This window comes from Condylura cristata, unplaced genomic scaffold, assembly GCF_000260355.1.
Source record: "Condylura cristata isolate star-nosed mole 26May11 unplaced genomic scaffold, ConCri1.0 scaffold00019, whole genome shotgun sequence".
Classification (NCBI taxonomy): Eukaryota; Metazoa; Chordata; class Mammalia; order Eulipotyphla; family Talpidae; genus Condylura; species Condylura cristata.
In genome coordinates this window covers 33,065,274-33,080,963 of record NW_004567120.1, presented here as the reverse complement: position 1 = coordinate 33,080,963, position 15,690 = coordinate 33,065,274, and the positions used below count along the sequence as shown (strand labels likewise).

At 38.7% G+C, this 15,690-nt stretch overlaps 1 protein-coding gene across 1 annotated transcript in view; it reads right to left on the bottom strand.

Annotated features, from left to right (window-relative positions):
- SLC9A6 (solute carrier family 9, subfamily A (NHE6, cation proton antiporter 6), member 6) overlaps positions 1-15,684 on the bottom strand; it is a 45,099-nt gene extending 29,415 nt beyond the window's left edge. The window contains exons 1-6 of the mRNA XM_004685836.2: positions 15,483-15,684; positions 7,797-7,996; positions 5,762-5,839; positions 5,410-5,486; positions 4,998-5,110; positions 2,700-2,805 (exon numbers count right to left, since the gene is read on the bottom strand). Of these exons, the coding sequence (XP_004685893.1) occupies positions 2,700-2,805; positions 4,998-5,110; positions 5,410-5,486; positions 5,762-5,839; positions 7,797-7,996; positions 15,483-15,654 (746 nt within the window). The 5' untranslated portion in view covers positions 15,655-15,684. The remainder of the gene's footprint in view (positions 1-2,699; positions 2,806-4,997; positions 5,111-5,409; positions 5,487-5,761; positions 5,840-7,796; positions 7,997-15,482) is intronic.
- Positions 15,685-15,690: the final 6 nt, after the last annotated feature.

The following is a 15,690-nucleotide window of genomic DNA, read 5'->3' as shown; positions in this document are numbered from 1 at the left end:
CTTCCCCACCAGATTTCTATGAGACTACATTGTAAATTAACTTATCTTTGATGAATCTAGAAAGGTACATTGCTAAAAGAACGGAGAGGGGCCTCCCTGGTGGTGAAGGGGTTAAGTCTCAGCACTATGAAGCTATCTGGAGTTCTATCCCCAGCCAGGGAGCTGACCCACATGGCACAACAGAACTCTCCTATCTCACCTGCTGCTCCCCTCAGTCGTGCATTTCAATAGATTTGCCTGTTCTGCTCCCCACTCTGTCTCTGGTGAATCCTCTCAGTTCTCCACACCTCTGGCCTAAACCCCAGCTCTTGTATGCATAAATAAATCAATTTAAACAACAAAAAAGAACTGAGGGAAGAGTTCTCTGCAAGGCCAGTTTACAAGGCCAGTTCTTGCAGGCTGCACAGACGGATGGGCATGGCTATTTGTGAGAAGTGTTATGGAAAATTCAGTGTCTAACACATTTATTCTTTACCAGTTTAGAAACTGATATGGACATCCCAAGCTCACAATTTTTCAAAGAGTTATTTTTTCCCCTTCAGCCCTACTTAAGTGTTCTTAGAAAAGCTGCAGAAAATGTTAACCTCATGAATGGGAAAACTAAGGCACAGGGCATAGCAGTTTAAGATAGAGCAGAATAGAGATCTGTGTGACTCTTAATCCTTTAGGACAGTGAGGAAAGAGCACCTATTGTAAAATGACTAGTAACAGAATGATTATCTAAGATGGTATCATCCAGGATTGGTGCTAAAAGGAACAGTCTTGTACGTTGTTCTCTTCATCTGGTGGCACTGGTGAGCATGTATGTGCCTGTGTACTGAAAACTTCAACAACCTCTGTAGTGGTTCAACAACCACTGTCCAGTTCTTCTCCCCTTCAAAGAAGATACAGCTTTCAATTTGCACCTATCATTACTAAAGGTGCACACATCCCAATTTCAATATCAGGTCTAGCTGTTAGGCTTTGTTACTTAAAATGTATGAGTTGTGGACAGCTAAAAAAATTCTGGCATTTTGGCAGAGGGGAATAGAATCTACATACAATGAACTCACAAAATGGGATTTGATCTTTAGCATATATTCACACATGCTGTTTAAGAGATTGTTGTTATAATCAGAAAGGATAATTTTCCAGTTTGCTGTAAGGGAAACCAGAGTCAGGGACTGACTACTCTTTATAGCTAATAAAGTTGAAATCAAGGAGAGAAATAAAAATAAAGAGAAATCATGAAAAGCTTTCACTTCTCAGAAAGTTCTGGAATGGGAGAAAATCAACAGTATAACTTAGACATTTGCTTAGTAGGAGTGGGTTAGCGTGACTTTCTCAGGTTCAAATCCATTCTCTCATTGCAAATACCTTCTAACATGTATATTTATTTTTACAATTATATAGAAGTATTAATTTCAAAAGATGTCATAAAAAGTATATGACATAATACTACTAAAAGTTAAGATGTTTCTGAAATGACTGCTAAATAAGAGAAATGCAAACTAAACTATAATGAGATATTTCTCAATGATCAAATTGGCAAAATAAAAGTTTGACAAATAGTCTATTGGCAAAGCTATGAAGAAACAGGCACTTCCAAGATTTAGCGGCTAAAGTACAAAATGGCATAATCCCTTTGACAGGGAATTTAGCAATGTGTAGCAAAATTACAAATGTATTTACCTTTTTACCCACTTTTTCCTACCAATATACCTATGCATGTACAAAACAGGTAAGTTCATGATTAAACAGTACAGTATTATTCGGGATAGCAAAGGATTAAAAAGTTATGTACGTTTCTAGCTATAGAAGACAGATCAAATAAACTATAGTGCAGTTTCTAGTACAATATACAGAATACTGTGTAGCTACAAGGAATGAGAAACTCTGGGGATTTTTTGTGTATTTGATCATAGATGTTTCCTTATTGGGGCAACATTGCTTTACAAGGCTGCATATGATTCAGAGGCACACAATCACACCTCCTCAGATGCCTATCATACCACATCCACCACCAAGAAACTCTTTGATGTGATATGGAAAAATCACCAGAATATAGTTTATGTGAAAGAAAGCTAGGTATAGAACACATAACATGCTACTTTTAAAATAAGAAATGAGAGCCCAATCAGAATATTTATTCACATATACATATTCCAGGATGCATAAGACACCAATAAAATGGTCACCTATAAATGGTGGGAGGCCAGTATGTGAGGACAGTAATTAGGAGACTCGTTAGTGTTCACCTTTACTTTCAGTTTTAATTTTTGAACCATGTGCCTATATTATCTATTCAACAACTTAAATTTACTTTAAAAAGTCAACTGTACATGTTAACATTTGTGTTTAATGCAAATGTTTAACGTTATGTTTAAAGGCTTAAAAATTATGCTTAAATGCTAACATGGAATACAAAATTATAAGCACACTACAAATACAAAATATCTCAGAAAAGAGAAAAAGGAAATGTCCTATAATGCTCATAGTAACTGTCCTTAGATGTTAGGAAAACATTTTCTTTCTCCCTTATGCTCACTTCCCTGTGCTTTCCATGTTATCTAACAATGTAAGTATGTATTTCTTTAAGAAATAAAACCACATCTCATTCTTTCAAATGTTTTCATTCATAATATGCTCATTCAGTGACTTTCAGTTCCTGGTACCCTAACATTCAATATACAGAATATAATAAGAAAACAAACACTTACGAGGACAGCACTATGGCAACAGCATCATTGAGGACACTTTCACCAAAAAGAAGAGCATAGAGTTCAACATCAACTTGAAGCTCGTGGAATATGGCAAGTACAGTCACTAGCAAGTAGAACAGAAGTCAGGAATAGTTAGACATTACAAATATAATACATACCCCTTCACAAAGAATTATAACTGTTTTTTAGAAATGTATTTCTTCCTCTTAGAATTCTATCCTAATAAACATTCCCTTACCATATTAATGATTTGGTAATTTTATATCAAAATTTTTCTTTTCCTTAATTGTGAACCTGCAACATCTCCTTCCTCTCTTAAAAACAACTGAAAATGAACTTCAAGTTGGCCTACTTTCTTCATGCAAATGCTAATAATCTTGTTGGTACATTTCTTTTCCATCAAAAATATATTCAGAATTTCTTACAGACCAGGTAATCATTAATCTCTGATGTAGAAGAATATCATGAAAAGCATTTTCTGCTGCAAACTTCATTTTTTACTGGGAGTCTTACAAGACACTTCTATTTGATGTGTAAATTTTAAGCACACCCATTTAGCAAAGACAGTAGGAAATGAAAACACAAGATGGTTTTTGGTTGGAATAAAATTTATGACCAGAATTATAACTGCTATATTTAACTTTAATAAGATGCCAACTATCAGGCTATTATAGCTTGAGAAGAAGGGAAAAAAACTTTCAGTAAACAATTATAGGAAAATTTTTAGAGAATCAGATGAGATTAAAATTATGTTGTAACATTAATTGCTGAATCATATAGCTCACTTCCTAAAAAAAGCCAAGGAGGCAAGAAAGATTATTATCTAACCAGAAAGGGAAGAGCCTCTTCAAATGCCAACAAGAACAACAAGAAGCCAGGAAACTTCATTTTAGAAGATACAGTTTCTACAACAAAAGCATGTCACTTGGAATAATACCCACACCAAAGTTTACCAAGAGAAGGAGAAAAGGAGGGTGGGGGTCAATGCTAACAAAATTCTGAAAAGAAAATTAACCGATAGCCACCCTTCTATCAAGTGAACATTTGCCGAAAGGTGGCATTGTTGCCAATGTCTATATAAGTCAGAAGTCACAGAACGGTTCCACTTTATATTAAGCAAAAGATGTTTAGTTGAGCCAGCCAGACAATACTCTGACCTAAACAAAACCAGAAGGTTGAAGTAACTTAGCCAGTGTGACTAGCTCACATGTTTTGCAGGCTTTGAAAGGTCAAGGAGCAGAAAAGCCAGACCAGAGGTTCCTGTCAAATCATCCCATCCTCATCTGGTGAGGGGGGCAACTACAAACAGTGAGGGGCAGCCCTGAAAATACTAAACTGCACAAATGCTTTTCACAAATGGACCCTAATCTTTTAAAATCATCTCTTACAGAGCATGGAACATATTCTACTGTGTACAATGCCCCGTGTTCTGAGAATTAGTGCAGGAACTCAGAGAACCTCTGATTGTGCCGGATGACAAATAAAGGACATGATTAACTTTCAAGGTCAGGACGTAAAACAGAACAAAACTCGACAAAGGGCTACAGTCTAGTAAAAAAAAAAAATTCCACCCTCAGTTTAAAAACTTCCATCCATCTACCTATGCTCCTATCCTACCTCTTCAGCCTAAGTGTTCCCTAATTTCCTCATTTGGACATAGCTGTTCACTTCATCAACACTATATTAGGAAACCTAAAACCTAACTCAGTACGAACAAATTCATTCTCAAACAGTAAAACTTTTATATTATCATAAGGTCGATTTTATTAAACCAAATTTTCAATGTATATTAAAGCCTACCAAGGAGGCTGTTATAAGTCTAAGTCACGGTCACAGGAGACACCAACCTCCTGACAATCATTTAAACTCTTTCTTTCTTACTCTTATATGTAACAAGCTGAATGAAAACAGAAGATATTGAGGGAACTGGTTTTCTAGAAGCTTGCAAGGAAGTGTATAATTACTACCCATTTTAATTGATCTAGTTCATCTTCTCCTATAGCCAAGCACCAGAGAAAGACACCAACCTCAAATTCTGAAGAAAATACCTCAGAGCCTTTATCTAAACAACAAATTGTAGACCAGGCAGAGGCAAATGTAATAAAGAAGAAGCAAAAAGAAAAATAGGGGCAGCTCTCCTGCCCACCTGTGGCCATGCAGTGCCTCTTCTCCTTTTCCTTATAAACTTGTCCTTTTAAAATGTAAAAGAAAGAAGACCTGTCCACATGTGCTCTGACAGCAAAGTACTAGTACTAGTTCTTACACAGGTCAGCTGCAGGAGCACGAAAAACATACCTGGGTCTGTTGCTGAGACAATGGCACCGAAAAGCAAGCAATCTGTGAAGTAAAAATCTCCTGCAAGTTGACTGGTCACTTTCATCAACATCACACAGCCGTACATTATGGACCTGTTCAGTAAGCACATTTCTACTTTAAAAAAGACATCAACTGCTGAAGAAGTTAGATTAAAGTTAAGGATCAAAACATGCAGTACTTTGTGACTAATCCCAGAGTTAATCTATGTTTTTTAAGTAGGGTAGGTAATAGTTTGGCCTTAATGAGAATTCAACTTACATCTATGTGAATACAATTTACTGCAAAAGTCCTTAAACACATTCAGTAATACAGTACTGCATAAATCAAATATGCTTATTATTTAAAAATTATAATTTGCAGGCTAAAAGGTTTTTAAGCTTTAAATACTTACCCGATTACAAAACAAGAAATTGCTGTTCCAAGGAAGGCATATGCTAGGATAGACCCAAGGTTTCGAAAGAAATGTCTCTGACAAAAAAGAAAAAAAGTTGTACTATGTTACAATGCTTACCAATTATTGGAAGAAGAAAAGGTCTTCCATTCCAGTGTGCTATGCTAATATGAAATGCATTATTCATTAAAAGAAATAAGAGGGAAATAATGGTACCAGGCAGAAATATCAGCACCTAAAAAGGAGGAGGGAAAGGAACTGGGGAAGAACTGCCTATCACTTAAGTGTTAATTATTTCTAGGCCCATGAAGGTTAAGGTTGTTCCGAGTACATAAAATATAAAAGTACTTACCCTTTTCAGACTATATCCTGCATAAAATATGATAGGAGGAAGTAATATGTTGAAAAACACTTCTGGATCAAAAGTAACCTGTTAAGATAAAGAGTTCTTTTAGATGAATTCCCTCAGAAGACCTCTTATTAAGTATCAAAAAGGGAAAAAAAGTAAATGTTGAACTGGTGACAGGTACTATGCTTACTAGAAAATATTGTATAGAGGATAGCTGGTACCCCACTTCTCAAACAAAAGACTAGGTGGTAGTTTGGGAACATTTAGTTATAGAAAGTAGGCTAAATTACTATATTAAAAAAAAAACTTAAGAAGATGTCATTACTTTAAATAAAAAGAACCCAAACTGGTAATGCAAAAATCTGGGGACATGGCATGACTGTTGGAAAGAGAAAACAGATTTCATGCATTGATGACATCTATAAAGATGTAAGACATAATATTAAGGTTAAAAATGTGTGTACAGGCCCTCCCTGGTGGCGCAGCGGGTTAAAGCACAGCACTAAGAAGCTAAAGCCACTGCAGCATGAGTTTGATCCCCGCCTGCCCCGGAGGTGACCACATGGGGTGGCAGACCTCTCCTGACCCGCCCGCTGCTCCCCTCAGCAGTGTACTTCGTCCATCTGCCTGTTCTGCTCCCCACTCTGTCTCTGGTGAATCCTCTCACCACCCTGCATCTCTGGCCTGTATCCCAGTTCTGTATGTATAAATAAATAAATCTTTAAAAAAAAAATGTGTGTACAACTCAGACTTCTAGTCCTGACAGCCCATTTTTTAAGCCCTATTTGCTCTAATAATTCAGACACCCCCCTTCTATTCATTAGGCTATAGTAGGACTTGACATGAACACACAGAGCTACACATCTCCGTACTAAAATTTCACTTACTAGAACTTCTAAGGACTTGGAATTTTCCATAGGTGGAAAGAACTCTGGCTGCAGAGTAAACTAAGTTCACAGGAAATTTTAAAAAGCATTAAAGATGGTCAGGAAAAAACCCAAGTAGCTGTGAAAGTCAAGTCCTGCCATTGAAGATAACAAGTGGTTGGGGGAGGCTGTCGGGGGGCAGGTGGCCAAGGAAAAGAGAAAAGAGAGACATGAGCAAAGAGGCTCTGCAATCTTCATACTAGAATCTGAGGGGACAAGAGAAAGCAGCTCCAGAGGCCCTCTAGGAACCAGTAAGACTGAAATCCACCTCCTACATGAAGCTTCCTGCATGGCCTGGCAACCAGGTGTTACTCAGACTTGAGGCCCCTAACTTTATGTCAGATTATGAATCAAAGAAAGATTAAAATGTGCTCAATATAGGCAAGAAAAAAATTTGATGGAATATTTTCAGTACTATCAAATAAACCCAATGTATTGAAGTATTATAAAACTCTGTGAATACTTAAAAACTCTGCATAACTTAATACTGGTCACCACTTATTACAACTGTAAACATCGCAGAATGAAACAAAAAGGGTTATAATACTTTGCCTTGTTTAGAAAATAAAGTGTATAAACATGCCCGTTTCCTTAGTATTATATTACCTCATTGAGGTTTTACTCCATTTTAAAGGGCTAATTATTTTAAATATCATTAAAACTTCACAATTGACTTTTCCCCTGAATCATTTTACCATGTTACACACTTTTTAAAAATCCAATGATTCCCTTTAACTAAGAACTTACCTTTCAATTAAAAAAAAAGAAAAGACTCACTGGAATGGTTTAGAATTAAATTGTAAACACTAGATAATATTAATGAACTCAAAGGCAAGTCAACAGAAATTGAAATGAATGAATAAAAATAGTTTAAGGGGTTTGAAGAACACAGTCAAACTATTTAACCTCAATATTAGTAGAATCAAAAAAAAGGGGAAGCAAGAGAATGAGATAAGTGATATTTGAAGATATAATGGGCAATAATTTTCCTAAACAAATGAAAGCTATCACCCAAGAGTTTAAGAAGTTCAGCAAGCTCCAAGCAACATAAGTATAAGAAAAAAATGAGGCGCTAATAAACTATGACATTTTCATTAAAAAAAAAAACTTACCTTTCTAAGCATTTCATTATCTTGAACATTATTGAGTTCATGTGAACTAATCTCTCCTTTCAGCGTATATTCATAAAATTTTCCACTGACATTCACCAATAAAGTAGTGGGGCTCGACTGCACTTCACAGCTCAGGGTCACATTATTTACATCACTTGGAACATGAATGCCATATCGAAGCACAAGGCCCACTAAAAGACCTGGAAATAAAAAGCAATAAAGGTTTCTTTAGGATAGAGTTCATTCCTTTTGTACCTCACATATACCTTGGGTTGATAGCAAAAAGTCTCTTGATAGTCCCCTGTCGTTCAGAACCAACTGTTAACCAAATGTAATTCCATTTTAAAGTACTACTAAATTCACAAGTCTAGAGTCTAAAATTCATAAAGTCCAGTGGGTTAAGAGGGTGAAATATCTCCTCAGTAACAGCACATCATGTTGTTTCTAAATCAAGATGTAAGTAAATGGTAAGGAAGGTAAGAAACAGAGGAAATTTCATTGCATATATGTACCACATCTTTTTAATCCAGTCATCTACTTTTGGGCATTTGGGTTGATTCTAAGTCTTCCCTATTGTAAACAGAGTAGCAATAAACATGGGGGCCCAAGGGATTACAACCCAGACAGAAAAAGACACAAAATGAAGAATGATGTAAAAATAAATTAAAAAGAAGAGGAAATACCTTCAAATCAGTTATAAACAGGATATACTCCAAGGTGCCCCAATCTGAGTCAGAAACACGTTTTCTACCTCTATCCACCAACATTCAAGACTTAAATACACTTCTTATGTTATTCCTAAAGCACATGGCTGACCAAATAATACACTTAACTGAAAAGCCAATCACATTTGTACATTGATTTTTTTTCTACTACTAAAAGGTCAGATTTTAATTTTAAAATGTGTTCATTGAAATCAAATGTGCAACAGAAGTCTTGATAGGCACACGCATCTTTAAGATTTCACCTGGAGCATCTGTTGATATTCAAATATGCACAATGTTCTAGGTACTATAAACCTACACTGATGAAACTATGAAATAAGTTTTATCAAGCCATAACTCACACACCATAAATTTTAACCTTTTAAACTGTATAACTAATTGGCTTTTAGTATATCCCCAAAGTTGTACATTAATCATGACTTAACCTAACTTCAAAGCATTTCCACTGTTCCAAAAAGAAGGACCATGACTGTCTCAATTCCCCACCCCAACTCCTAGCCCCTGAAACTACTTATTTACATTCTTGCTCTATAGATTTGCCTATTCTAAGCATTTCATAAACAGACTGCATTCTATGGTCTTTTTGTGCCTCCCTTATTTAACAGCATAGTGCTTTCATTTATCCATGTTGCAGAGCATGTAATTTTATTCCTCTTAATGGTCAAATAATACTCTATTGTATAGCTAAATCTCAAAGGCAAAATGAACTCAAATTTTTGGGAACTTAACCCTTAACTCTAAGATGCACAATAAGCCACTATTATCTACATTTTCTGGCCTGTCCTCCTTTCCTTCTAACCAGCCAGCCATTCTTCTCATACACAGGAATGGCAAACTATGCTGAGTAGGCCCCCAGGGTTCGGAGAGGAAAACAAGGTCTACCCTTCAAAGAGTTAGAGAAAAGACTGAGTAAACAATTAGAATACAATACATGCATGCAAGGTGCCATAAAGTAGGTACTTAACCAAGCCTCAGGGGGCAGCATAATCAGAAGTCTTTCCAGAGGGATCATCCAAGCAAGTAACATGTATCAAGAAAAGGTTTTCCAGGCAGGAGGAAGAGGACCATTCAGAGTATCCTAAGGCAGTTCAGTACTGCTAGGTTTGTAACAAATGTTGAAGTGTGAAAGACTGCCAGGTGGTGAATCATAAAAGACCTTGCATGTTGGGAAAGAGAGTTCAGACTTTATGTCCAAAGCAAAAGGATTGTACATAGGGGCTTGACTCAGATTTCTATTTTAGAAAGACTAGTTTAGCAGATTGACTGAAATACCCCAGTTCTGTATGCATATATAAATAAATCGTTAAAAAAAAAAAAGACTAGTCTAGACCATAGAAGGTCAAAAAGCCCAGAAAGCCACTGTAGTCATTAAGGCAGTGAAAGAGTAGGGCCTCGTCTAAGAGAGGCATGGCAGGGAGAGGGGGGTTTTTCGAAGGATTTGGTTCCTAAATCATCTGGGTGGAAGAGATGGATAAAACGCTACGAGAAAACTAACCTGACTTGGCAACTAGGTGGGTAAGCTTATCTGAGCAGGGCCATGCAGTGAAACAAGAAACAGATTTATGAGGGGATAGGCACAGTCAGACCTGCTGAGTCTGAAGTACCTGTAACATATGCACAGTAGATTATCTGGGGGAAAGGGAAGCGGTTCACAACTGGAGACAAACACCTGGTAGTCAGGGAGTTGAAATCAAGTGAAGATGAGATTACCTGGCAAGCAAATAAAAAGGGATATAAGTCCAGGGTTCTGACCAAACATTTAATAGTCAATATTGAGGGACTAGTAGAGCAAAAACTCATGAAGGAGCTAAGGAGAAGCCAAGGAGTAGGAAGAACAGAAGAGAAACTGACAAAAACTAGTGAATGTTCCAGCAAAGTCAAGGAAGACATACATTAGGATGTTTCCAATGCGTTTGGCACTAAGCATCATAGGTGACCTTAGTGAGAACAATCTTGGTGGAAGAATGGGGGCGAAACCAGACCAGAGCGGGAAATGAGAAAGCAGAAATAAGGGACATGAGAGTAGTGGCCAGGAAGTGGGAAGGAGGGATCTTTCTAGTCAACCTGGTCGCACATGTTACCAGTGATTGGCAAACAGTACAACAGCAACAGCTTTCCAAAAAGTTTTGACAAAGGTTTGGATTTAAAATAAAGGTACATTTTGAAAACATCTCACTTCTAGAAAGCAAAATAAAATGATGGCTGGGCATCAACTGTTTGACAAACATAACCTGGAAGAGAAAAGGCTGCAGGTGCAGTCTTTCTGTCTACATGACACAGAAACAACTCTTTTCTCCACTTCCCCTAAAGACCTCTTAATTAAGAGGCACAGTAAAAGTTGTCCCCTTATGTTTATGTGCAAAAGTCACAGTTAAGTTCCTACAAACACTAATACATTCTTTCCATGTCCCCAGGCTCAATTGTGTAAGGAACAACACCCACTGGATCTACAATAGCTAGGCTCACTGGATGGCGGAGGAGGGCCCAGCGCTGAAGACAAATTTGATGCACACACCTCACAGTCAAAATACTAGCAAGAATAATTACTGAAGTGGGGTGGAGGGAAAAACCAAGATCCCTTTATCACAGCATCAAGCATCTAAAGCATTAGAATTTCTTTGAATAAAGACATTTGAAATTTGACAGTTCAAGTTAATTGGGATTCTGTAAAAGGTCAATTCCTAATCATGGTGTCAAAGTCATTTTTATCTAAGAGGAAATGCACCAAAATAGTTCTTTGTTAAGGAGATAAGGCAGAACCTTCTAGACTCTCACACAGCAAGTACTAATATTATGAAATTTAAAATTACCAGTAACAAAAAACAAAGAATACAAACACAGACATGTATCTTAGGCAAAACAGAAAGTCCACACCCCTCCAATGCATTTCTGACCCACTAGCAGCTGGAAACCCTCTCCACAGATAAAGAACCCAGTCTCACCTCAGCCCCCACCACTGCGCGCATCTCAGTCAGTGGAAATTGTTTTAATGGATTTCAGCCCATTTTCCCAGCTTATCACTCTAGAAGGCTCAGATAGTCACCAATACAGAAGAGTATCATTGGGGTATTAAGTGTGGCCAAATATAATAAAATTTCTTCAGATTAAAAAGCATATAAGTGCATGCACATATGCAAACATGTATCTACTTTTTGAAAATGCTGTAAGATTGCACCTTGAAAGCTAATATAACTTTAAGAAAACCAGAAAGTCAAGGCTTTTGCTGAACCCCTGGTTAGTGTCACATGTGATTATGTGAGTATCTTTGTACCCAAGCACATTTTCTACATCAGCTCTTCCAACCTTTATCCTCCTAAATCCTCAATCTCACTGCCTACTTTTCTGAGAAGGAGGAGGCCATTTGCCATAAACTGTCTCAATTTCAAACCACTCCAACATAAGCTCATTTCTCCTTAGCTCTCCTCTCAGGAAAGATAAATCTCTCATCCATAGGAATACTTTCATTTAGGCCCTTGAGCCAATTCCCATCTTAATTGTTCTTGCATATAATAAATTATTTGAGCCTCATCATCTTATAAATGTCATTATTTTATCTTTGAAAAAATGGGGACAAGGGATTTGTCCAACATCATCTGGCATTAAGTAACCAAAGCAGAGTTGAAATCTGAGTTTTTTATTTTAAAAGTCTCTATACTTTTCTACTCATCTCCTCACTCTCACTTACCACTAACTCCTCCAGGTCTCCATTCTCTTATAACTTTCCCTCACAATCCACCTCCCAAACCCAAATGATTTCAAGTAGTATCTCCCTGCACATTCCATCCTATGAAATTTTGCATTTATATTAGTGTAGGGAAAAAAAGTATGAGTTGGAAGTCAGATAAATGTATGAATTCTGGTTCCCTCATGTCCTAGTCTGTGACCTTAGGGGACATAATGTCTTATTGACATTCTATTTCTTCCCTTGATGTGGTCATTAATACTAACCCACTCTCTTAGTTTTTACCTCTTCATCATGAAGCTATACAGTTAGGTGCTAAGAGAATAGGGATTTTGAGCTAGACTGATTGGGTTTGAATCCTGGCTCAATACTTACAAGCTATATGACTGCAGATAGGTCATTTAACCTCTCTGTGCTCCAATTTCCTCATCTGTAAAATGGGAAAGATATTAGTAGCCATCTCACAGGGTTGTTAGGTTTAAATGGAATGATACTTGCGAAGCACCTAGCAGTATCTAACACACTGTAATGTTCAATAACCATTCTTTACTAAGTCAGTCACTAGATGGGCAAGGACGATGCCTTGTAAAATAATATATTAACAGGATAAGTAGGATGGAGCAAGAGTCTTAAGACAAGGTAAACAGTAAATCAGGATTAGGAAAGAGGAATTAGGGTTGGAAAATGTCAATTTCCATGGCACTGAAAATACTTTGACCCAATCCCTGCTATTCTCAAGCTGAACCTGGGAGTCCATTTGTCCATAGTCCTGATCACCCATCCTCAGAAAATGGGACAGGCTAGAAAAGGCCAAGCTGTGGCCAGTCATTCCCAAACCTGATGCCCAGATAACACTCTTGTATTTTATATACCCCAAGAGATATCCTTCTCTTCCTGTCACAAAATACCAACACTAAGGTACTCTATCTCTTTTTACTAACTTAGAAACATCAAGAAATGCAATCAGTAATTCCACCTCTCTACCTCAGCCAAGTTAAAGGAAGTTCATGTTATCAGCTGCTACTGAATAGCAAATGTTTTCAGGGCAAGTCTAAGTCCCTAATTGATTTTTTGAAAAATACTATAGTTGCTTCCTACCGTACAAAACCGAGCCATTGAAATAACTGTTCTGAACCTGGTTTAAGAAAATGAAGTGGTAACAGTAATAATAAAAATAGTGCAGCTGTCATTTATTGAGCATTTAGTTGGGGGATCAAGTACTAAGTGAAAAACATTTCTTCTTCCCAAGAGTACTACTATCATTGTCTTCAATTTGTAGATGACAATGTCAGAGGCTAAGATCACACACCTGATGCAGTGTGTGCCATGCCTGACTCTAAAGCAGAGCTAATTGGCTATTGCAGTAGAAGTCTGTGTTCATGTGACCCCAAGAGCTAAGAGTGAATTTTTTGCATTTTAAAGGTTTGTAAAGAGGAAAAGGCAAAAGGAAGAAAAGGCAACAGATACAGAGTGCTATGCAACCCACAAAGTCAACAATGTTCATACTGCAGCTCTTTACAGAAAACCTGGCAATCCAGGTCTCAAGCCTTACAGCTTGAACCATTCACTCTATGCTACTTTCATCAGTAACAGGCTCCTTGTTTTGTCACTATGATACTCGCTTGGCGTCGAACCAATGTAAGGTGTTATTACTTTCTTTATATGACACGTATGCCCAATAAGGATAAGTCCCTTGAAGTCCTGGATCACCTATTACTTTGTATTTTGCATGCACAGTATATATAGTTGACTGACTATAGCAAATGGTTGCTGAGGAATAAATAAATCACACAGTTATACAGAGATTTATCACTTAGAGAGATTTATAGCTTATCTGGCTAATTTAGCTTAAGGGGTACTACAAATAAAATGCTAGAATATATGAAAAGCACCCAAGTACATCTAAATACCAAGAATCTAGGGATCAGAGATAACTGCACTCAGGCTTGGAATTTTATTACCTTACAAATGAAAAATAAGCCCGAGTTTATGCATTTTCCTGATAAACACAACTATCTTTCTCCAGAAGTCTGTATTTACTAGAAAGGGGTGGAGGGTGGGGCACCTGCGGAAATGTCTTTTTGCATCAAGGTTTTTTCTACTTATGTGCAAGTCTGAGAAACAAAGCCTTACAAGTGTATCCCTTTTTAAGTCTATGCCTAGTGAAAACAATTTTTACTCATGTACTACAAAGAAAGGTTTGTTCACCCCACCCTCATCTCTCTGGCCACATACACCCTCATGATCATGTAAGACCGACAGCCAGCAATATGTATCTTCTTTTCCTCTCCAGCCCAGCATAGCTCAAAATGCCTCTGAGCCCAGGGTTGGATTTGTTCTTCTTGCCTCATGACCAAAACATATAAATAAAGAAACCTCAAAAAGAAGGCACAGTAAGACGCAAGAGCTAAAGCAGTTTATTCAACAATCCATCGATAACCTCATGCCCACTGCTAGTCAGGCCCTACTGCATATGCATGGTGATCCTAATTACTGTTCGAATGAGCTGTCCTGGTCTTCGCATAGTACCACACACTCCAGCAAGAGCCTTAACTCTTCCTTGTCCTCATCTCCGTACGCCTGGATTACGTATCCAGATCAGATATTACAAACACCGTAACATAAATCGGCACGTCGTTAAAAATGCCCTAAGCCTTCTAACGCCTTAGGGTTTCCACTTGGGCATACATGGCCACAAGGTTTTCCTTCGCGGCCGAGAAATGACAGGGCGTAGCAAGAGCTGGTGATAGGGTGGAGCAGGTCGCTGGCTTGCAAGAACGCCCGATTTTGAGCAGTAGAGGTACTACTGCGGCTTCAGTGGACCTTCAACAAACTGACACCCCAAAGGAACCCATTGCTCAGCTGTCTTTCCCCTCCCCCAGCCCCCGGGTCGATCCCAGACGCCGCGCCCACTCCCTTCCCCATCCACCGTCTGGGGTCCGAGCTAGGTAGGCAGTCGTGCGGGGAGGTGCGAAAGAAAAAGGGGGTGGGGTCGGTGGAAAAAAGGTGTGGACTGGCCGAGCAAAGGAGGGTGCAAAGCAGAGAAAATGAGGATCGAAGCAGAGGAGATGGGGGGAGGTAGCGAAACGGGGGGCGTAGAAGATAAAGAGGATGGGAAGGCAGAGAACCGCTGTGGGGGGAGTGGAGGGCGCGGCTGAAAATGGAAGGAATTAACCGGGGAGCGGGACGTAGGCCGCGCGGGCCCGGGAGAGGAGGCGAAGCGGCCGTGGGCCAGAGAAAGGGGAGCGCCGGGAAGCAGCTTAGGGGGGAGGCACTTGCCATAAATCATAGCCAGGCCGGTTTCGTGCAGGAAGCGGGCCCGGCGGTGCTTGAAGAGCCAGATGGTGAGAATGGTGAGGGTGAGCAGCAGGATGAAGATGAGCAGGTTGGCGCTGTCCTGCCGGTGGCTCTCCTCCGCCTGCTTCTCAGACACGATCTCCTCGTCGTCCATGGCTCTCGCCGCTCCGGCTCCGCCAGCGCCGTCCGC